Raw genomic sequence first — 22932 nt, forward strand, 5'->3', positions numbered from 1 at the left:
GGTGTTGCTGCCAGGCCCGCCTGAAGAGACGTGGTCCTGGAGGTCTGGGAGCCAGTGACAGAGCTACCGTGATGATGAACCACAGAGACATGAGGTAGAGGAAGGGGAAGTTCCCTCAACAGAAAGTCTAGGAGGAGTGGAGCTTCAGGGAAGCTGGAGGTCCAAAAGGTCAGAAACCAGCTTCTCTTTACCAAGAAGTTTGTTGAGCTGGGGCCTCCTTCCGTGAGGGTTTGCTCCAAAACAGTTTGAGGAGGTGATGGCTGAGAGAGCCGTGGTGACCTAGTCCATCTTCCATACCTTCGCCTCTGGCCAGGTCTTGCCCTGGACTTGTTGCCAGCTGACAGTGGCAGCGCTGATTGCTGGAGAAATGGGCTCGTAGGAGCGGAGGGACAGGCTCGCAGCCAGCAGACCCATCCGGACACAGGTGTCTGTGTTGTGCTTAGCGAGCATCCCTGCAAGGAGGCCTGCCAGTAAGCTGCGGAGAGACAGAAAGGCAGCCCTGAGCGCTGGGGAACAGCCCTGGCCCTGGGAACGTGGCCACTGGGGAGAGAACTCACTTGGATCCAGATTAACACTTAGAGAAGCAGAATTTGTCTTAGAGGAGGGGTGAGGTGATGATGAGAATTCTGTGCTTCTTATTTTTAGTTTTAAATTTGGAAGGAACAAGTGGTGCTGTTCATTTGCATTTTATTTGCTTCTCATCCGAGAAGTCAAGGGCATTTCCCATTCCAACACATTTTCTTTTTTCCACAGTTTTGCAGGAGAGCCAGGAGAAAAGAAAGTGTGTCTACAAAGGGACGAATCTATTTTTCCCTTGCTCTTTATTTATTTTGTTGCTTCTCTGCTGCTTGTTGGTACCATGTTACACTCCCTCCTTTCCCCCACTGGGATGATACAGATGGGAAGAGAGGTAAATCTCCAAGTATAAAGTGAGAGGGACAGCAGACACAAATAGAAAAAGAAAATCCAAAGCTGAAATGAGATTTCTGATTCAGATTTCTGTCAACTTTAGCAGCGGTTTTCCATTTGAGATTTCCCAGGAAAAAATGATGGCAGTGCTTGGAGCAGCAGCTGTGACCCACAGCTCCTTACAAGGAGGCCATCAGAAGAGGGTGACTCCAGCATGTGCCTGCCGTGCAGGGCACAGCTCTTTCGAAGCACGGATACATGCAGGGTGCTGCTGGGGACCAGCTGGGAGCAGCCAGTGTGTGTTCATAGCGAAATGCAACTGTGATGCTAGGGAGCTAGGGAAGGACAAAGGAGAAGGGAAAGTGAAGGGAGAGGAGAATAGCATTGAGGATGAAGAAGGAAGGGCAGGAAAATGTGACAACAGGGAGGATTAATGAGCAAATCTGTGTGAAGGGGAAAATGACTCCTTTTTTGCACTCTGGCTAATTACCTCATTTTTTTCCCCCCCTTAACAAAGACACAGAAGATTGTGGTTTCAAGAAACCACTCAATCTCTCAACAGCTCGAGGCTCAGCGTAAATATTTGGGGGAGCATCCCCTAGCAATGCCGAGTGTGGGCACGCTGTTGCCACAGCAGCCGGGTGCGAGGAGAAAACAGCCCCTGCTCCCCGCACGCAGACCCCGCGGCTCCTTGGGCAGTGGCTCTGGGTTGTAGGACAGCCTCGGGATCCCCCAGCCTTAGGAGCTGAAGGGTTTGTAGGGCTGAGCTGTGGATGTGCAGTAGTCCTGAGTTATACCCTACTGCATGGTCCCTTGGAGAAGCCAACAGGCTGGGCTGCCTGTTGTACTCCCGTTTAACTCAGTGGAGGTGTTTGACAGTGGTGCACATTACCTTGCCTTTGCTCTTCCCTTACATTAACCCTTCAGAAAGGGAAAGGAAGCCATAAGGAAGACATTCAGTTTCCATTGGCCCCCAGAACAAATCGGTTTGGGGCAGTTGTGTAGGAGCAGATGGTGCAGGGAGGAAGCTGTGCCCCTGGAGGGGCTGCCAGAGGCTGCTAGAGGCAGCGAGCAAAGCCGAGATGCTATGGGATGGGTGACCCCACGAGCTTGCCCCAAGCTCTGTTGCTGTGTTAGACCTGCACTCACTGTGGTCTTCTTCAGGGTGTTGTGCCAGTGGTGGTCAACTTGTCTGAGAGGTGATTTGGGACACTAGGAGTAATCAGAGGCTCTGGCGTTAGGTAGACTAATTAACTTAGCAAGAGTTGTTGCTTGAAACTAGCTAAAATATTGAGGACTCTGTAAGTTATCACAAAGATGACTATTCTTTCTGCCCACCCATCAAAGAAAAAAGGGGAAGTGTTGCTATGTTGAGTTACTGCTAGGTAAGAGTAGAAAAATAAGAGGAAATATCTCACATACAGCCTTCTGGTCTGGCCTAAGGCAATGAAAGGGAAGAATCAACTATTGCAGGAAATGAATAAATAAATAAAACGGCTGCTGCATATAGTTTGACAAGTTAACAAGGAGCATAATAAAACTCTACTCTGGCAGACTGAGAATTGATCACCGGGGGTAGGAATAATACGTGTCACTTCCTACTCCCCTGTACAGCACTGTGTGACCAGCTAGGCGAATTATACAGCAGGCTCTTTTGAAGCACGAGCTATTGCCAGAGGCTAGTGCAGAACCTGATGAGATGCTTTTACAGGGCAATTCTAGCTGCTGAGTGGCAGTCCCTCTTCCACTGGAGAAGTGTGGAAGTAAATTAGTTAGCTAGGAAGTCAGCTTTGATGTAAGGTGGTTTACTTTGCTTTGAGCAGCTCAGCCCAGAGTAATTCAGAACTCCTGGATTGCCATGAAAGACTTGGATCCTAAGGAAAATCAAAACTAATAATGGCAAGACTGGCTTCAAGATGCTTAGCAGGACATTTTTAGCAAGCATTGCATGGAATCACAGAAACCAGCCCTGTCCTTGTGTCTCTAGTGTCTGTTCCTCAAGCAGCAGAATGGAGTTTGACTTTGCAGTAGAATTTGAAAGAAATCCCATTATGACTGTTCCACATTTAGCTGGAGAAGATGGAGTAGCTAGAAACATACCTGTCACCAGCTCCGGAGACATTGACTATCTCCTCCCTGCTGATGTGGATGGCAGGGTAGTGGGTGGCACAGAGGCTGGCAGCAGCAGGCTGTGTGGGGAGACAAGGGACGTTAGTGGGAATTGCCCAGGCTGGTAGGGTCTGATGTGGCTGCTGCCATCCAGACCCGCACAGCAACCAAAAATATATTAAAAAAAAAATAAAAAATGAAAAAAAGAATAAATGTAAGCCATAAGCCAATAATCTTAATAATTGTTTTTCATGGTTTGGAGGAGATCGGTGATTTAAGTTGCTGAAAATGAAGCTTGCTGTCATGAATATTCAGGGCAAGCACATTTAAAATGAGCTGGCTGTAAGCACTGCTGCTAGGAGCCAGAAGGACAGACAACATGATTTTCTTCGCTAATCCTCAGAGCCGTGTATTCCGCCCCCAAACATGAACACTTGCCAACTGTGATGCCACGTTTCCCAGCACTGCTGCTTCGCCACCAGAAATAGCAGCGGTGCTGCATGGTCCCAAGCAGAAGCAGCCGAGAGCCCCGGGTTGGTTTTCCGTGCCCTTACCTGCTCGTGAGCTGCTGGACGAAGCGAGATGCTCCCTCCCAGGCTCTTGCCACAGAGAAGGACGCCGTGAGCACCCAGGGTCACCACCACGCAGCACAGGTGGGCCAGCAAAGGGCGGGCCAAGGCCATGGCTGTCTGGATAACATCCTCCAACCTGGACGGCAGCTCTGCAGGCAGCAGGGAGGAAAAAGGGTGGCATAACTGTAAAGGTCCTCAGCAGGCCCTTATGTAGGCTCCTATTCTTACTTCTCCCATTTATGAACACAACTAGTTATAAGAAAAGTGTTTTGTTTGTTTGTTCTTTGAATTGTAGGAAACACAAAATTATCCAACACCAGATTTCCATACCATTTATCCTAAGCTGAGGAAACCACCATCACGGGACTACAGATGTGTCTGTAGAGACCAAAAAACTGTCCAAAAACAAAAACAAAAACAAAAACATGACTTTCTTGTTTTGATACTTTCGGACTTCCACCTGCATGTGGTGGGGTATTTCATTTCCCCAGAGGGTGGTGCCTTCGGGGCCCTCAGAGCATCGTGCTTCACTGAGACATTTATAAACTAAAAATTATTCTTCTTTGGATGGTGAAGCGAGGAAAATGGACAAGGAGCCACCCTGGGCCTACTGCGTTCTTAATAGATCATCAGTCTGGCCTGAGCCGTACAACCCCTGCAGAGATGGTGCAAGGTAGAAGATGCCAAGGCTGCTTATGAATTCCCACTGTGTTATAACTCAATTTGATTGAAATGGGAGATGCGGAGGCAAACACTCTCTCCAGGGTCTAGATTATCTGAAAATGTGATTGAATCTTCTGAGTGTTCAATACCTGCTGGCAGAGGGTTCCCAAGGGTCCGATTTATTGCTCTTAGCTCTTGGAGGTTGGGGGAAATGTACGTGAGTGCTTTCCAGCTGTCTGAGAGGAATGGCTTAGAGGCCTTGTTCTCATCTGTTGGCTCATAGCACACTTAAAAACAACATTGCAATTGGTTAGTTAATTATTTAATCAGTGGTTCATCTCTACATCAGAGCAGGATGCGGTGCAGAAGGCTAAGTGAGATCAGCACAAGCAGGGTTATATGTGTAATGTATTAGAAGCTAAATGTTATTTCCCCCGTGCTGGAGAGCAGGTCTCCCCAGTTTTCCTTCCTGTTGCTCAGCAATGACATGGCTCCTTCTGGCTCTGGAATGATATAATCAGACTTCAGGTCTGTTACTCCTTTTAGCTGGTTTTGGAGCCTCTGCCAGGTTTTAAGAACATTGTCTCCTCCTTCAGGATTTGCTTTTTAAAATGGAGGGGTAACTCCAACGGTTCAGGAGCCTTGTGAAGGGTCCTCAGTGTAGCAGGAGAGGGGCTATGTATTTTTGGGGAAATGTGAGAGAAATCCTCCCAAATGATGCTTTAGCACTTACTCTGAGAAGCAAGCTACAGAAGCACACGCATCTGCTAGCCTGGAGATTAAAGGCAAAGAGAGCAGCTTTTTCTGGCAGTGCTGGAGGGCTGTAGCTCCTACGCTACAGGAAGTGCGCTTTAGCTGCAGGATGAGACAAACTCAGAGAAAGCAGAAAGGCTTCAACCATTTGAAATAAAGCAAGTGTAGACAGGAGCCCTGAGCAACACAGCATGTCAGGCAAGAGCTGGGTATCTCCGTCAAGCAGCAGAGGAGGGTGCTTGGGGTGTGTGGAGTGTCCCAGTGCACACATTGATAGGAGCTGTGGGGCCAGGGCTGGGCAGGCTCTCCTTACCTGCTAGCTGATGCTCCCTAGCTAGTTGGCAGACGTACTGGATAGTGGACAGAGGCACGTTTCCATCGATGCAGATGAGTGGGGCCCGGCACAGCTTCTCCTTGAACTGGGACACCTAGTGCAAATCCAGGACACAGAGCAGAGACAGCCTGAGTCATTGCAGAGGGACCTGTTCACACCGAGGATGTAGGATTCTCACTCGTATCACAGTTCTCGGGTGCAGGCATGGACCTAAAGGAGTGATTCCCTAAGGAAAGCGGATCTCTCCGTTTACCTCTCTTCCTCCCCTTCTTGTTCCCTGCTCCCCATCATTAAGAGGCAGACTCAATGGGCTGGGCCCCTCCAGCAGAGAAGGATGCTGGTCCTCCCCTGACCACTTTGATGCCCCTGGCTCAGTCAGAGACCTACAGGGAGAGGGAATGCTGCTATTTCAGGTCACTGTAGGACTCCCTGTGCTCTGCCTGGCCTGACTGCTCCTTCGCTTGCTGCCTGTGTCGTTCAGGTGTCCCAAGGAGGGCTTTGCAACAGCTCCTGCAATGACCAGGCAGGCAGTGGGAAGAGGGGAAGCACAACGCCAGCAGCAAAACCAGTCTTGGAGAAGTGAGAGCACCATCTGAAAGTGAGTTTTCTTTCTGAACTTGGTGCTAACAACCCAGTGAGATGCAGGCTTTTGGCTGGTAGCTCCCTTTCTGGAGGAAGATGACTTAAATCACCCTTTGAAGAGGCACATAGACTGGTTCTTTGTTGTCTGGGGGTTTTGTTTTATCACATTTAATTTCCTTTTGTCTGTTCATGCCCTGTTCAGCTCTTATGTTTAGCCCTGTGACTACAGTGCTGCTCGACACAGTGCTCTGTTACTGCTGTCTGTAAAGCAGGTAGTGGGCACCTGATGCCCCTTGGCTCTCTGAGGCTGCATGACCACTGCCCAAACCCCAGGTCAGTGCCATAGGCACTCGTGCAGCCTCCCTCCTGTGTCTCCACTAATCCTGGCTGAAAGAAGGACTGCCAAAATGCACTTTGCAGCAGAGGATTGGTTCAGATTTTCCACTGGCCACATCTGTTTCATAAAGCTCAACAGAATTAATCTGTCTTGTAATGGTTCTCTGTGCCAAGGCCTGGGAGAGGCAGGGTGGGGATGGAAGTGGAAGCAATGACCATATTTTTTCCTACGAAGCCTCCACCTCACGGGGAGCCCACCGGTAAGTAAATTGCACTTAACTTTCATGTTGCTGTCAGTCATGAGGTACGGGCTTTTGTTCTGCTGACAGCAGAATGAGTAGGGAAGGAGGGTGCAGTGACGGGGCTTTCACTGAATCAATCTGTAATTAATGCTTCCATTAGCCCTGATGTTCTGAAGGCTTGGATGTGCTGAGAAGCAGTACCTGGTTATACGACTCAGCATGTAGAAACAAAAGGGATGGCGGGGAGAGGGTGGAATAGGGAAACTTTCTTTAACCAGTGTTCTGTCCAAGGTTGGTTTTTGGCTTTCCCCTAAAGGGGGAAATGTCATTTCTGCAGGTAGACTGGAATTACCGATGGCTTTATGGTACAACAAGTGATAGGTTAACTGGAACTTGTCACTGAAGAGGCTTCTGGCTCACAGGTCAAGCTCCATCTGGGTAAGCAGCAACAGGCAGCTCTGGTAGCTTGCCATGCTGCAATCCCAGTGGCCAATGTCTGGGGTTAACTTTAGGATTTCCCATGTTCCCTCCACACACCCACTCACTCCTGGTACAGCTTCCCTAGCTGTTTTTTGTCACACCTCCACACTCCTTCTCTTAAGCAGCAGGTTACATACAAATCAGCTGACATGCATACGTATTGCTCTGTTATCTGGTGGTGGATGTCCATATCTCCCAAGCCAATGCTCAGCTCCCCAGCACTGGTGATCACTGCACAGTAAGTGGCTGTGCTCTTCCTCTCCAGCTGCAGGATGGCACTCATGTCCTAAAACAAGAACAGTTACCTGTGGAGCACGTTTCTCTTCCCTGTCACTCAGCTCAATGTCCATACTATTTCCCTGTGCCCACCTGATTTGTAGCTGCAGCCCAGCTCATTGTTCTCCCTTCAACCTCCCTTCTCCCTTAAGACAAACAACATTTCAGGGAAATCTTGGTCTCGGCAGTGCTGGCAGATGGCTGGTTATTAATATTTGCAACGCAAGAGAAGCCACAGCAAAGATTAAAGAACTGATTCAGTAAATGAACGCGACAGGCCTCTGCCACGCGGTTCCATGGGTGGTGTCCCTGCTGTAAGGGAAGGGCGTCCTGCAAAGGGCTGAAGCACTGCCTGCCCCAGCCATCCTTTCCCCTGTCTTATGTGACAGATCTGATGGCGTGCCAGGCACACCTTGGTGGCATGCTCCAGCTAGTGATGATGTTAGCGACCTCACTGACTGCATGGGCAGGGAGGCTGATTTTGATGGCAGCCTCGGAGCCCTTTTTACAGCAGTCATGGACATGACTGTGAGGTGTCCTTCCTCTGTGGGCAGCCTGAATGATCTGCAGAGAGAATGTGGGGCATTTCTGGGAATGTGCATGGGGATGGAGAAGTGCTTTCTGCTGAGTAGTTCACAGGGAAGTTGGCATCACAAGGGCAAGGTCATCCCCTGTACTGCTGGTAATGTTTCTTGCAGGCCAAGATTGCTTGGCAGCTAGTCCTGCCGCATCTTCCCTTGGGAGACCGCTCACTGTGATAGCTCAAACTGTGCCATGCTTGGGTAGAGGAGAGATTACAGGTCTGCAGTTATCAAGCCTTTATATACTAAATGCGAGTTCTTGTTCCTATTGCTGCTGTTATTGAGCTGCTCAGGTAGCCAGAACTAAGGCCTCAGGTGCTCCTTCTGTCTGCACATCAGGGTCCTGAAAGCACTAACAGACCTTAATGACCCTGACCAGCCTCACCTGGGGTCTCCACCCACACCCCTGGCTTGCCCTCAGCTCTGTCTCTTCTCCACAGAGGTGCCTGAGGGCTGGGGTTGCTTTCAGGGCCTGCTCTGCTCCCTGCCTGGCCAGGCTGTGCCCTGACAGCCCTGGGGAGCTCCTGGCTCCCTGACCTTCGAGGACAAGTGGCTGTGAGCACCAGGTACTCCTCTGGTGCACGGTGAGGGGTGTGGACAGCTCTGTGGAGGATGCTGCTCTGAACCGGGGAGGTGCCTGGCTTTGGGTCCCAGTTCTGGGCTTTCTCTGTCTTATGCTTTACCCAAATCAGGCTGTTTTGGCATTGCTTTGTTTATCCTGAGGGTCAGGTTTTGCATATTTCTGGCTGTGCTTAGGTCTTCTTAGGCATTTTTGTTGTTTCTCCTGATTTACCTCTCTTGGTCCTTCAAACACCAGTCCCTGGAGCTGAATTCAGGCCACATGGTTCAGACTGCAAGCTGTCCATACATGTAGCCTGTGTGCTGGGGGTGGCTCCTTGCTTTTTAATTGGCTGTAACTAAAGGAGCATTGAACTGGTCTCACTCTTAGCCTGATGAAAGGTGACTCTTATGACTGCCAGGGTTAAAAGGATTTTTCCCTTTAAGTAATGTCATCACCTCCGTGCTTCTCAAGTGCCACTACGGTGCAACGTACCATGTGCTGACAGTAGTGCAGGATGGACTCTGAGTGTTCGTCCTTCCCCACGGCAGACAGAAAGAGAGGAGTCAGCCCGAGGCGGCTTAAGCAGTCTAAAAGCAAACAGAAACAAAAGACATTAATAGATCTGTTGGAGTGCTGTGAAAGCAATGACAGCCTGTGCAGGCTGAGTGTCTGTAGGAAAGCCCTCTCCTGGAAAACTGAATGCCCATCTATCCTCATCTAGCAGGATGTTCAAGGCTGCAGCTGCTGCCAGGCTGGCTGGGCTGGGCTGATCTGTGGCTGCCTGCCATGCTGCGGCTCTGAATCTTCTGGAACCACTGGGAGAGGAGGAAAGAGAAGAAGGAGGAAGAAACTTATGCATTTCCCTGGCATCATTTCCTTCACCTATCACAAGCATGCAGGCTAGCCCACATCGCTTCAGTGCGCAGCCTTGCCGCCCTGCTTTTCTCACCATACTGTCTTACTGGAACCTGAACGGCCTCACAGGAAATCCTTCCTCTTCTCCCTTCAGGTTACTGAAATTATACCTCAGCAGATGGGTGGCATTTCTTCTTTCCTCAAGCTTCCCCACTTGTGATCTGAAGTGACAGTAGATTTATGTTAAGAAGAGTTGGGAAAGGCCAACAAGCCAGAGTAATCCAAAGACCTGTTTGTAATGTTCCCCTGCTAATTTCAGTGGGCAAACACAGGTCTGCTACTGCTTGTGGAGGAGCAGCAGGCACACTGTGGTCCTTTGCTACTGCCTGTGGCCCTTTCTCTCCTACAGTAATTCCTGTGTCCTAGCTCCTCTTGTCCCTGGTGCATGGATGATCATCTTTGTGTAGGCCTAGTCATTTCTCAGGACATACTTTATTGTGACTACAACCTGACATTAACTCAGAAACTGAGGACCAGGCCGTTCAGCAGTCACTGAGGATCATTGATGTTGATTTAACCTTGATTTGGGGTCCCTGTGCTATATACTAGTCAATTCCATATTTGAGGACCTTTCTTTTCATGGTCGCTGCCCAACTTCCTCCTCCCCTCTTATTTTTTGGAGTGCCTCTGCCTTTTCCAGGCAGTCTGTCCCCTGGTATATTGCCTAAAGCGTCCCAGATCTCAACAGTTCCTGCTGTTGAAGGAACGTGAAAGGACAAATCACAGCTGACACGCACCCACAGGCAAACCCAAGCACTAGGCACCTGCCAAGTTTCTTCCAACGCCGCCGAAAGTTCGTCTCACTCTTCCAGCATTCGTTTGCCCACCACCCTGGAGGAATAAATTATTAATCAGCAAAGCTGGGAGAACCACTTGGCATAGATGCCATCTCTCCATTAATATTTGAAGTGAAGTTAATGCTGCTGAAAGGGCAGCAATTAAGGGGGTAGAAGCCATCTAGGTATGGGTTTGTGTGCAGCACAAACTCCCACAGCCCATCTGCAGACTTCAACCCTGGCGACAAAGACCCACTTCCTAGGAGGGGAGATCAGTTTGGGCTCCCCATGTATTGCTGTCTTGGTCTTGTTGGCTAGAACCTTTCTGAATAATGTCAATATGAGCAGCCCTCTGAATTTACTTGCTCGTGTCAGCACTGTGACTCCAGAGTCCCATTTTTTTTCCCCATTTTGAAGATAGAATGAGCTTTGTCATCTTTGCCTGTACTGTCCTCTGTGGGCAATACTTTACTCATGGAAGGATCTATTTCAGTGTCTGAATGCTTTTCTTCCACTTACCCTTCTCTTCCCAAACATCTCCCTCCTCAGAAACACCCCTTTCCACCTGTGTGATTACCAGCTTCTCTTTTCCCTTGCCTCTGCCTTCTCTGTCCATCTGTCAGTCTGTGACAAATGACCAAATTGTCAGAAGGTAGGCAGTCCCTCATCCATCTCCTCCTGATTTTCCTGCGAGAAGAACGACCTCAGTAAGTGCTCCGATCTCTTTGGGCTTCATCACTGACTATCAAATGGTTTTAAAGCTCCTTTTTCATAAAAACCTGAAATGTATTTTCCATTTCAGAAGAGAGCTTGTCACTGGCATTCGTAACAATTTTAACAGCTCTGGATAATCCATAGCTTTCAAGAGTATGTTGAGTGTTTGGGTGGCAAGTGCAGAAGCATGTGCATGCCCGTGCAGAGCAGCTCCTGGCACAGACTCTCATGTCAGCTCAGGTGCACCAGAATACCCCTGCACATGCACATTTTTATTGCTTGTAAACACTTCTACCCATCCTAAACAAGGATTTTACCTTGGGGTAGAAAAATGCTCTTCATCCAACTCCTCACAGTTCTTGGGGGTTCTTAAAACTCATACCAAAGCTTTCTAGGGACCCTTCTTCCACTGTGCCAAGCTTTGCTCTCATGGACCTGTACATATCTGTCCCTTATAGGCAATACTTTCTTCATCCCGTCCTGTAACTGAGAGGCTGCTCTCCCATGTAAACATGCTCTTTTATTACCCCCAGGCTGCTTTTGTTTCCCGTGAGTCTCCCCAGTTGTGCAGTCTATAAGACTTTATGCTAATTCTTGACCCCTTTGTTCCTCTGCCTGGCAGTTCTCCAGGCCCAGCACTGCTCAGACACCCTGAGCAGCGCTGCAGATAAACAACCTATCACTTCTGTCCACCTTTCCACTCCTCACCACTCCCCATTCACCCAAACTCCACTCCATCACATTTGCTTATGCTCCCTGTGAATTACCACTGGTGCTGGCCCCTATTTCAATATTAAAAGAGGGTGCTGACTGCCCTTGGTAATGAGCACAGACTCCACTCAGTGCAGTGCAAGTATCTGGTTTTCAAAGCTGATACCAGCAGGAGTGTTGAAAATACTCATGAGCTCCCTTCTTTGCCTGGCATGCTGATCTTCTCTTTCAGTTCGCCCCCACATTCCAAAGACAGAGCTTCGGGTTTTTTAAGCCAAGCTTTGCCCTAACAGTGGGTGTACCAGCCTCCCACTCAGGGACCCAGCCGGGGTGTGTTCTGGTGTTGTACAGCCCCACAAGACATAAAGAAATGAAGATTAAAGCGCCTTAAAGTAGCAAGTGGGTGCAGTGAGAGGTGAACTGGCAACCTGCTTGTAAAGACAAAGCAATGACTGGCCCTTATCACACCTTGCCAGCTCAGCTGGTAACTCAATCTGAGCAGCACTTGGGTTATCTCTTCTACATTACGTCCAAGTGGGTTTGGCTAAGATGAAAACAGGCTTGCTGAGATGGTTTGCAAGATGACTTGAGTTGATGCTTTCTGGCAAGGTTTCAGGGAATTGACAGAGTGTCTAGGACCTTCTTCTGTGTCCTGAAAGACTTGAATTGCTAATGTAAAAGTGAGACTCTGCTCTACTTCTGGATATCCTGAGAACATTATAACCAGAATGCTTCATCCAACACCTTTCCCTCTGCAAGAGACCATGTGTCTTTCTCTGCAAGATGACTTACATCCAAATAGTTATTTATAGGGCACTTTGCTTCTGGATAGCCTTGAAAGCTATGTGAAAGCTAAAAACGGTATAGAATACAGCTGCTTTCTTGCTAACTGGGACAGCACGAGGTGCGAGTGGTACCCTAACGCTCTGCAGTGAATACAGCATGTATAAGGGTGGGACCTGCTGGGTGCTGATCTCTTTGGAAAAATCTGTCTTTGAGAGCCAAAGCAGACCAATACTGCTGAGACTGCTTTTTCCTCTGTGCATAACCGCAGAAGCTGTCAGCAGAAACGTTTTGTCTGTCAGTTCCCAAATCCTCCTGCAGCTTGGTATTTGGGTAGCTGCCCTGATGGGCCTTCAGCTCTAGGGCTCACTGCTATGCATACAGACAGGTATTACCTCACCTTTAAATGCAACATTAACAAATTTTTCCTTTTCCCTTGCCAGCTGCTTCCACTGGGATGTGTGGCTATCCTTGCCCCTCACCATGCCATGGGTGGTCCAGGGGTCTGCACTCACTGCTGACACGACGGGAGGTGGCTTGCCCACTCCTGGTCACGGTTTGGGGCATGCATGCTATCGGTTAGATCACTGCAGAAGCAGTTGGGCTTTCAGTTTTACAAGTCTGCATAGCTAATGCTCCGGCATGTGTCACCTTTGACCCCTATAATACTGTTTGGCCTTTGCCTCCATATCCTTGAATAGCCAGCTTCCTTAATGAGAGCTTCCCCAGCAGGTCTTTCCCTATCTGACTGAGAGGTCTTCACAGAGCGCCCAATTTGAAGGACGAAGATGGCCACGAGTTTCTGCTCCAGCAATCAGCATAGAGTAACTTGAGGTGCTAAACAAATTGTGAGCAAGCTCCACCAACTCAGCCTGTGGTACTTCGTGTTATATCTCAACAAAAATTCTGTAGGCTGTGTAATGGCTGTCATTTGCAATGGGGAAGCCCCATGCCTGCAAGTCTGTCCCACTTTAGCCTCTTGGTTGTTTTGTGGTCAAACCACAGTGAGAAAGAGAAGGTCTGGTGACATTTAAAATGCTCAATATTTTTAGAGCAATCTGTGTGTGTGTGATTCAAACCCTGTATGACTGAAGAAGCTGGCTCTCTTGTTTAGCTGTAACTGTGTCAGCACTACTTTTCTCAAAGGCTTCCACTACCACTGTGGGTACTCCACATGGGGTCTTTGGCTCCTGTTCATGCCACTGTCCATTGCTAAGAGAGCCCCAGGCAGCCAGAACTGTCTCTTACCTGGGGATTTCCTCGCTATAGGGTCTGCCCTTGATTATGGGTTAGCACAGTGAGGGTCTTCACCCATGGCTTCTAGCTCTTTGCATATGTGCTTAGTGAGTGACCTGGGCAGCTCTTCTGCTAAAACAGCTCTTCGGACCTGCGGCATCAGAGAAGAGCCCAGAGGTACCTTAACACTGATTGTCAAGGCTGGAGTGATATGTGGAGTTCATAAGGATGATATATGGCTCTGATCTTGTCTGAAGTAGTAGGGATAGTGACTTTCAGCATGTGAACTGAGTAGGTCAACGTGTATCACCCCAGGTCTGACCCAGACAACACACCGAACGTGCAGCACTACACCTTCCGTGTTTGTGTGTGTGCTCATACAGACACAAAGATAACGTGCACTGACACCATCTCTTCCCATCCCCAGCCCCTCGTTTGACTTGGTACTCCTGTAAAAGTAGCTGGAAATGGCAGTGGTGCTAAGATACAGTACCAGAATGACAGGGTTCTGTGCCTTGGCTATAAAGTCAACGTTGATACCTCCGATCACCACCTTTAAAAGGAAGAAAGAGGTTTAAAAAAAAGTGATTGGAAGGACTCAAGGGAAAAGCTCCAATTTTCCTCTGCCTTTTTTTCCCCTACTTTTACCACCCTCTTGAAAGCTATCTCATTTACAGTGTGAAGGCCTGTGCGTGTTTTGGCTGGCTATACGCAGGTCTGCACAATTCTAATCATAAAGAACGGAAATCTTTTCTAAATGTTGCTTTCTGAATTATCCTACTGATAACCAGCCCCAGCATGGCAGGACATTATTGTGCACATACAGGGGTGCTGGCAGTTTCACTGGGTGGTCATGGAATAATGTAAGAAGCTGCACGATCTGGTTATGTCAATGCCCTTGAGGCCTTCTCTCTTAGGACAATTTTTGACGTACCAAACCTCAGAAGGATTCAGACATTGCCGTGTAAAGGGGAGGAGAAGGGGTAAGAATGGAGAAAAGAAAATGGGAAAAAGTGGGCAGAGAAATGCAGTCATTTCTTGCAAGCTCCTGGAAGACATTGTCCTGCCCAGTGAAACTTTATTGATCGTTGTCTTATTGTCCAATAAAAACAGAAAAAGCAGCATAGCTCCACAAATGGGAAGTTCCCAGATTCTTTGGGGACATAGAGCTCTTTTTTTCCTCATTCTGTCAAATGCTGGGTTATTGCCTTTGGAGTCACTGCGTTCTTCTATGTTAAAAAATCCTACTGCAAATGGGTTTTAGAAACTTCTTCAGCTCTCTAAAGACTACCTAAAATAGATTTGCTGTAAATCATGTAGCACACACAAAATCAAGATAGTGAATGGAGTATGAGTTATAATGGATCTTGTTTGGGATATGCTGCACCTCTTGTAATTTTGGCAGTCATGAGCAGGAGGCCAACAAAAAAGAGATATTTATAAAAAAGTGTGTGACTCAGCAGCTTAAAATATCCACCTACCACCACCCTCTTCCAGGTCTACTGCTGTAGTCACAAGGGCTCCCTGGCACTGAGAGGAATACAATTGAAGTTGTATGTGAGGTCACAGTAAAAGGTGAAAAGGTGATTAAAGTTTTAATGGATTTGGTGGTCTAAGACTTAATGGGATTAGGCCATCATCAGTGTTCATTCTCTGTAAGTAGAGTGGGAGAGGAAATTTATCAGAGAACAATAAAGAAAACTAAAGAGAGAATGTCTGCCAGCATAAAGCAGAGAGATTGGTCTCTGGCTGAGTCACCTCTTATTTTAGAAATAGATAAAAATTTATCTTCGGTGCTGTCAGTAGATAGGAATTAAACAGAGGACAGCAGGGGACTCACTGGCTGAGGTGGGGTTGTGTCCTCTTGCCGAGGCAGGTTCCCCTTCCTTGTAGCTTTCTGCAGTTTGCTCAGGGCCACTGCAATGCAGCTGCCCACTCTGGCGTTGTTCTTGATCAGAGCAAGGTCTGTATGGCATTTTTTTGAGAAAAAGGAAAATTACCAGCAAGATTGACATTACAGAATTCTATGTAGGATCTGCCTTGAGGGGGACAACAGGAAATGCATGCCGTGAAACTTGGTAGATTTGATTGCCCTGCACCAAAATCAATTGGGGGCAGATATACTGGGTTACAGTACTGCATGAGCACTCTGACATTTTAAATGTATTCACCTTCCTCCATCTGTGTCCATGGAAAGTAAATCTAACATCCCCATTTTACAGATAGGGAATAGAAGCAAAGGCCTCCCAGAAGATGAGGTGAAGTGCCTAACCTGAACAGTCTAAGAACCATTAAGTAACTCAGCCATCTTTTCCAGAACTAGATGCCCACTGAGATTTTTGCCAAATCTCATCTACATGCCCCTTTTTCATCAGTTTCCCTGGGAGCAAAGTGTCAGAGGCTTCGAAAACCCCATTTTGTGGCAGCATACAAGTCTAGTATCCAAACCCCCCTTTACTTATCTGCCCTGACTGACCAGCCATGAGGTTTCCCAGAAGGCTGGCAGCAGAGCCTGGAGGTGAACCTGGCTCTCCCAGATGCTACATCAGCATCCCAGCCAGTAGATCTGACTCTTCCTCTTGCCTGTGCAAGAGGATTCACGTTACACAGGAGTATTTTTCGTCCCAGTTTCTCTTACTCTGCACTAGCATGAAGAGTTGCATAAGGCAGTATGTTCACCCAGGCATCTTCAAGTGTACAACCCCACCATGTGCATGGATCCTCAGACTCCATCGTAGAGCTGGCAAGCTCAGGGATCAGATGTGAGGGATCCCTTTGGGCTCTGGACCACCTGATCTCTGTGCTGGCCTCCAATTTTTAACACAGAAGTGGATGAGGACTGAAACGGTGCTGCTGAAGAAGCAGGATGCAATTGCTGAGCTTTCAGCTGTTTGCAGATAATGAGGTATTTGCCCCTCGTTAGACTGTCAGTAAAATGGCAGAGTTATTCAGTAAATGTTATTGGAGGAAATGAGAAGTACACTCCTCCTCTTCCCCTCCCCTCTGTTTAGTAAAAGGATACTTGAGTCCAGTGATTTCCCGTTGGTTAATTCATTGATCTTCTGTAACATAAAAGGGGTCAGTTCTTTGCCTGTAATCCCTTTGGACCTGCAAATACAAAGAAAATGACTGTAGATGAGACAAACCGAGCTGAAACGGCATCAGAGGAGAAGCACTGCTGCTAGCAGACAATTTATCTCCATAACCACACGCCATAAAGAGTCCTGTAAACAAGCTTCAGGTTACATAAAACAACAGTGAGAGCCTTGTTGTGGCTTCATCCACACCCAAGGTTGAGCTGTGCTACAATCCCTGTGGCAGTGTCCCTGAAGTCATTTATTTCCTCAAGCCCACAGGGTGAGCAAAGGATAGTGCTTAGGGTGCCTCTCACCTGGCTTCGCCGAGAGCTTGCTGGATGGCTTCTTCGATAACCTGGCCTGAGGCAGCTCGCTCCTGGGGACAGGGCACTGCTATCAGCACCCCGCTGCTCAGGCCTAGCCCCATGGCACTGGCTGGGAGAGGACAGGCAGATCGTTAGCGGCTCTCCTCGGACACATGAAATGCTGAGGGAAAAGGGCAGAGGAGAGTGGGTGCAGGGTGTGTGAACACGCAGGGCTGGAGCTCCTGTGCTTGGCTGACCCAAGGACAGGTTCTTTTCCAGCTAGCAATTGGCTTATATCCTCCTAATTCTTTTGAGTCTGTATGATAAGAGGCAAAGACTTTTAAGAACAACAAAGATTCCACTTTTGTGACCCTCTGTTCCAGGGCCACACGTGAACCTTTCTCTGCTGGAACACACCGATGAGTTTAGCTGCCTCCTCTTCGTCCTGGACGTGATACGGTGCCTTGAAGCCGCTCTGGCGTGAGAAGAAGGCTGGGAACTCCCTCGACTCCCCAAAGGCAGCCACACAGACTCCCTGAGTCTCCTGCAGCCGGGATGTGAGAAAAGAAGGTAACCAGTGGAGGGAAAGGGAACCCCCAAAAAGAGATTGACTTTTCCCTTCTAACCAGCTAGAAGCTGCCTTTCTTTAGCACAATGTTTGGTTACTTTCATACATCCCATTCTGTTCTGTTCTGTCAAATCAAACAGCCGGACGCGGTAACTAGTCAGACAGAAGCTGTTATTGAAACATAGGAGACGCATGCGCTTTGCTCAGAGCTGATCAAAAGCAGGGCAGCTGTCACTAGCACAATACTGAGTCCAAGGTAACAAGCTGGGATCCGAAGTTATGTTGTGAGCTGACAGGAATTTAAATGAGTTCTGCTTCTGATTGAGAGGTATTGACACTGGCTGTCACCTGAAGTGCTGGCTGTGGTGATTTCCAACATACCAAACCTTAAAAATGGACTCTAATGAAAATCATCTTGTTTCTCCTTTTAATTCTGATTTTGATTTAGAGTCTGATGGATCTAGATTGTGTGATCCATCAGTGCTGGAGCATTTTCCCAGTAGATAGTAAAGTGACTCTAAAGCCAGAAAAGAGGCCATGGCTTGGGGTATCTTTGGCCTCAGTTGGAACAGTTGCTGGAACAGCATCCTGGACACAGATAGGTTTGTGTTAGGGGTAGCCCAGTGCTTGAATAGCCCCAGAACTAGAAAATGGCAAATATGGGCCTCACATCCTCTCAATAGTTGTTTGTGAAAATCTTGGGCTTAATAACTGCCTCAACATCGCTGGGCCTTCTTGTCACTGCTGGACTTGGTACACAAAGCATATCATCACCTGCTTTCATTCTGAGCAGCCCATGATACCTACCAGATATTCCAGTGTCCTGCCAATATCAAGGATAGACTTGACTCCTGCAGATACAACAGCAACTGGAGTTCGTCCTAGCTCTGTCAAGTCAGCACTCACATCCAGAGCTGTCAAGAGAGAAGCAGCTGTTGTTTGTGATAGCGTTGTACACCAAGGTGACCTTAAATGCCCTCTTAAAAAGCCGTATCTGCCTGGGATGCCAGGGCCTGCTTTTGCAACCATTTTGATCCACAGACAAACATTACAGGTTTAGATCATGCTATTAGATGTTGAGATTGTAAGAGAGATTGATATAGGAAGAGAGACTGAAAACTACGAAGTCGCTTGGCCTAGGGCAGAGATGCAGCCCTACACTGACTGTCTCACCTGTTTGTTCACCTCAGAAAGCAGCATGCAAAAATTTGGTTGAAAAGAAAGAAGAAGGTGTCATAAAACAAGGACAGAGTTCAAGAAGATGGAATATAAGAAGACTTTGATTGTGGTGTTGACATAGCTGGCAGAAAAGCACCACAGGAGTTCTGCTGACCTCAGGAAACCCCCTGGTCTGGAATTTATATCACATCTGAAAGAGACAGCATTCATCAGGGCAGTTTGCTTACACTATGCTAGGAATATACGTGGCTAAAAAGAAAGTATGTGCTTAGAGGTCACAAACTACACTGCCAAGGCTGTGCCATGTCCCCATGTTTCCAGAGAGGAACGTGGACCAGGGCCTAAATCTCTTTTGTGGCGAGACCCTCCTCCTCCTTAGCTGTCAGCGAGCCAATAACAGCACCATGCTTCACAGCCACTGTCAGGTTATCCAGCGAGCACAAAGTGGGGAAAGTACAGTCAGCTCCTGCTGCACCATCAAACGATATCCATATAATCCTGTGCAAACAAAGGATAAAGAGAAACTCCCCCACTCTTATCTGGCCGGTGCTCAAGAGGAATATTTTGAAGCTTCTGGAAAGGAGATACTGGAGAGAAAACAACCAGAGTATGGTTGAGAAGAACGATAGCTTTACTCTGCTGAGCAGACAGTTACTGTAGGACAAACCGAGAAAAAGGAAGAAAGATGGGATTAGATAAAACTGCAGCAACAAGAAGAAAAGTAGAATGTATCGACTTTCTTACTGTTCTCTCCTCCCCGATGGACGCCTCCGATGCCTCCTGTCACAAACACACAGATTCCTGCCTTGTGTGCTGCAATCATTGTTCCGGACACGGTAGTGCCACCGGACAAGCCCTGTCAGGGGACAACCGGTCACAGTCAGCACCCAGCACGACCCAGAGAACACTGCATGCAGGCAGCTGTGGTGGTGGTCTGACACACAGCAACATCACACCAGGCTGCTGACACAGCTGGCAGGTGAAATTCGGATACAGATATTCCTAGGCAAAAATGCAGAGGAACGATCATCCCTGCTACATAAACTGCTCTTGTAGTAGCAAAGGCCTTCATTCTCCAGGGCTTTCCAACCAGAAGGGTTCATGGGCAGCCAGTGTCACCTCAAGCACTAACTTGGGGTGGCTTGTGTGTCACATAGTTCATATGTAACATGATGATCCCTTATCCTGCTGTTATGAATGTTCTTAGCTTAGCCAGCCAATGCAGAATGGTCTGACTCCAGGTCTGCTATTCCCTGACTGATGTATTTTGACTCTGGCTAGGAATATATTTCAACTTACCAACAAGACACCATGTTATGTGGTGTCTTAAAGAGGTTTAGATCTACCTGGCTTGAAACTGAACACCCTATTGCTATACAGAAAACATCAGATAGGAAGCCTGCATTACCATACCTGGCTGAGGACATAAGGAAGATCTCTCCGAGACACTTTAACTACATTTTTACTGCTTGCCAAGAACTGAAGCTCCTCATCTGTGAGTCCCACGTGGATTTGACCCCTTAAAATACCTATAGTGGCTGGAACTGCTCCATTTGTCGTTACAATTTTTTCTACCTCTCTGGCCATGCTAGAATGAGATAGACAAGACAACGATCACAGAATTAGTGAGGGAAACAATCAGGTAAGACATCTACCATGTTTGACGGCCAACATTCCCAATTTCCAGTTTTATGCAGTTTTTGGGATTTCAGCAAAGTCCGGTTCCTCTTCTGTCTCTTGCTAATGGCAGAAGTCTTTGCATTTGATTTTACAGCAGTGCAGAGCTATCGAGAGCTCCCGTTTTCAGGACAGCAATGTACAGGCTCTGTGCTTCATTTCTGAGGCAGCATCCATAAAATAGCCTGGTTTACGAGCAAACCTATTATTTGTACTATACACTACTGAATATTCTCCAAATAGAGCCTTTCAGTATCTATTACTTGTATTTCTGAGAACATAAACCTTCATAGAAACCTGAGATACTTCAAGTCCTATTTGAACAACCAGGCTGTATTTTTCACAATCTGAGCAGTCAGATATAAGGTAACAACAGTGCAGAAAAGCTGCAGCCTGAGAATATTCTAGAGTTTCAGACTAGTTTTTTTGAAGCTTTCCAGGTTTTATATTTGATCATCTGTAGACTACTGTCTTCTTTTAAGAGCAGCTTGTTCTCCCTTTCTGAGCTATCTGTACATACACTAGATAATCTTTAACTCTGAAACTACCTTCTCCAAAACCTTACTGAGCTTCCTTGTAAGATGAAATGCCAGGCAAAACAATGGCAAGGTCAATACTGAAACCTTCCTGTGCTTTCAGGAAGCTAGGATGGAGAGGAGACTGAACAAAACACAAATTTACAGGACATCAATAAATAACAGGTAGAGTTTTTTGTGGGCATTTTTTTTTTTTCCCTATGCAGGGCACAGGTTGACCAGCAGCTCTCGCAGCAGCTGCTCTGAGTGGTACCAATGAGTAGATTTCACTATTGTGTTCTAGTCCTTTTTGTATTATAAAAGGTACACCTAAAGAAACCACAGTGTGTTTTCAGTATCTGTACGAATTACGCAGCCACAAAGTGTGGTTTATCAGTCTTAGAGCAAATGATGATATTTCCTGCTGCCAGATTTTAAAGGAAGCCAGAAATGTGAGGTGTTGTGTAAGGACGTGTGTTGTATGGTTCTGCTCTCCTTAGAAGTCCAAATACAACTGTTTCACACCAGAGCCCATATTCTGTATCCCTAGCAACCTGACATTTCCCTTCGCTTCCTTCTTATAACTTCGTTGAGTGAGGAACATAAAATCCACAACCTTAGATTCTGAGGATAGGCCATGCCATGTGTAATGATGGTGCTTTCCAAGGCTACAACTGGTCTCCCCTCCATCAGGGCTTCCTGTACGGAGGGCTGAATCCTGAAATAAGCACCTGGGGATAAATATAGACAAATCAGTTATTTGCATGGGTGTTTGCAGTAAACACTGAGCTATTTTATAGAGGCAAATTGTCATCATCATGATACATTTATTCTCCTTTTCAGCTAATCTTTGGGGGAATTCAGAAATGACTCCATGGAGACTAAAACTGCGTTTTATGGGACTGAAATATTTGCAAAAGCCAACCAAACAAAAAACAACGCTACGATTAATACAAATAATAATCCTCATCACCATCACTCAGTGTTCCTCTCCCACCACTATTGCAGCTGTGTTGTTATTGGCTCCAGTAATATTACTTTAAATGAACATTACTGTGAATGAACTAAGCTCTGCAATCATACCCAAAGAATAACATGTTAATGGAGTGGAAGCACCAAGGGTACCATAATAACCCAATATATTATAACACTATTTTGCATCAAAAATTCTCCTAATTTTAATGTCTTTATCAAGCTACAGAAACTCCCTGCGCATTTAGGACTTGAAGTATCCTTCCAAAAGCTGAAAATGCTGCTCTTTGCTTTTCTCCCACAATGCTGCCAGCAAGGTTTCTGCTGCATTCGGATGAGGAATTTGCTTTCTGCCCAGGGACTGTTTCAGAATACACTACTCACCATGCAGAAATCTTCTCACCTGGGTGGTCCTACATGCCAGAGTGGACACACATCTTCCCAATCTACAGGTTATCTTTGTAATCATCTTGTGCATAAGGATGGTCCTGAGAGTACAAAAGTCAGGTAAAAAATAAAAATTAAAGAAGTAATTAAGCAATGATGTGACAGTATACCTAACATTTCTTGCACTGATTTTGGAAAGTGAACAATCCTGGGCTGGCCCAGGAGATTGTGTGGCAGTTCCTGGTGTTTCAAGCGTGAGCCCTGGTGTCAAAGCAAAATGTTAAACTGTAGAAGTAGGGTTGTAAGAGTCCATCTAGCCCATTGCCAATGCTGGGCTGAAAACATGGCAGAGCAGAAGAAAGGATAAGTAGTAATGAATTGGAGAGACTTTAGAAGTATGCAACATTTTGATTTCCAAAGCTACTTGTTCACGATAAATTGCAGGCTCAGCTGCTGTCACCTTCAACCTGAAAGATTACAAGGAGAAACCTACAAGGAAGATGCAGGCAGAGGAATACTATAAAGAGAAGAGCCTTTGCAGGTATTTTGAGGGAAACAAGCAGTTCAGTAAAATAAAGAAGCTAAGGACTGGAAAGCCAGATTGTAACCACCAGGAGGAAAGAGCAGCTCTTCCTAGAGCCCAGAGTGCTTCATGCATGCTCAAGTTACATCGTCTTTTTTAGTACAAAGTGTTGGAAGCAGAGACACAATTCAGCCC

The 22932-nt window shown here is 47.1% G+C and overlaps 1 protein-coding gene across 1 annotated transcript; it reads right to left on the reverse strand.

Annotated features, from left to right (window-relative positions):
• Positions 1–279: 279 nt before the first annotated feature.
• Positions 280–22305, reverse strand: LOC311215618 (uncharacterized protein; the record flags this gene model as incomplete). The annotated part of the gene is made up of 18 exons (XM_084296888.1): positions 280–475; positions 3010–3098; positions 3573–3739; positions 4403–4540; positions 5320–5434; positions 7138–7266; positions 8892–8986; positions 10079–10145; positions 14028–14087; positions 15375–15499; positions 16557–16642; positions 16926–17046; positions 17334–17460; positions 18292–18398; positions 19408–19519; positions 20077–20251; positions 21472–21586; positions 22212–22305. The coding sequence occupies 18 exons, from the start codon at positions 22303–22305 to the stop codon at positions 280–282; spliced, it is 2118 nt and encodes a 705-aa protein (XP_084153014.1).
• Positions 22306–22932: the final 627 nt, after the last annotated feature.

Source organism: Netta rufina, assembly GCF_964035555.1.
Source record: "Netta rufina genome assembly, chromosome: 1".
Lineage (NCBI taxonomy): Eukaryota > Metazoa > Chordata > Aves > Anseriformes > Anatidae > Netta > Netta rufina.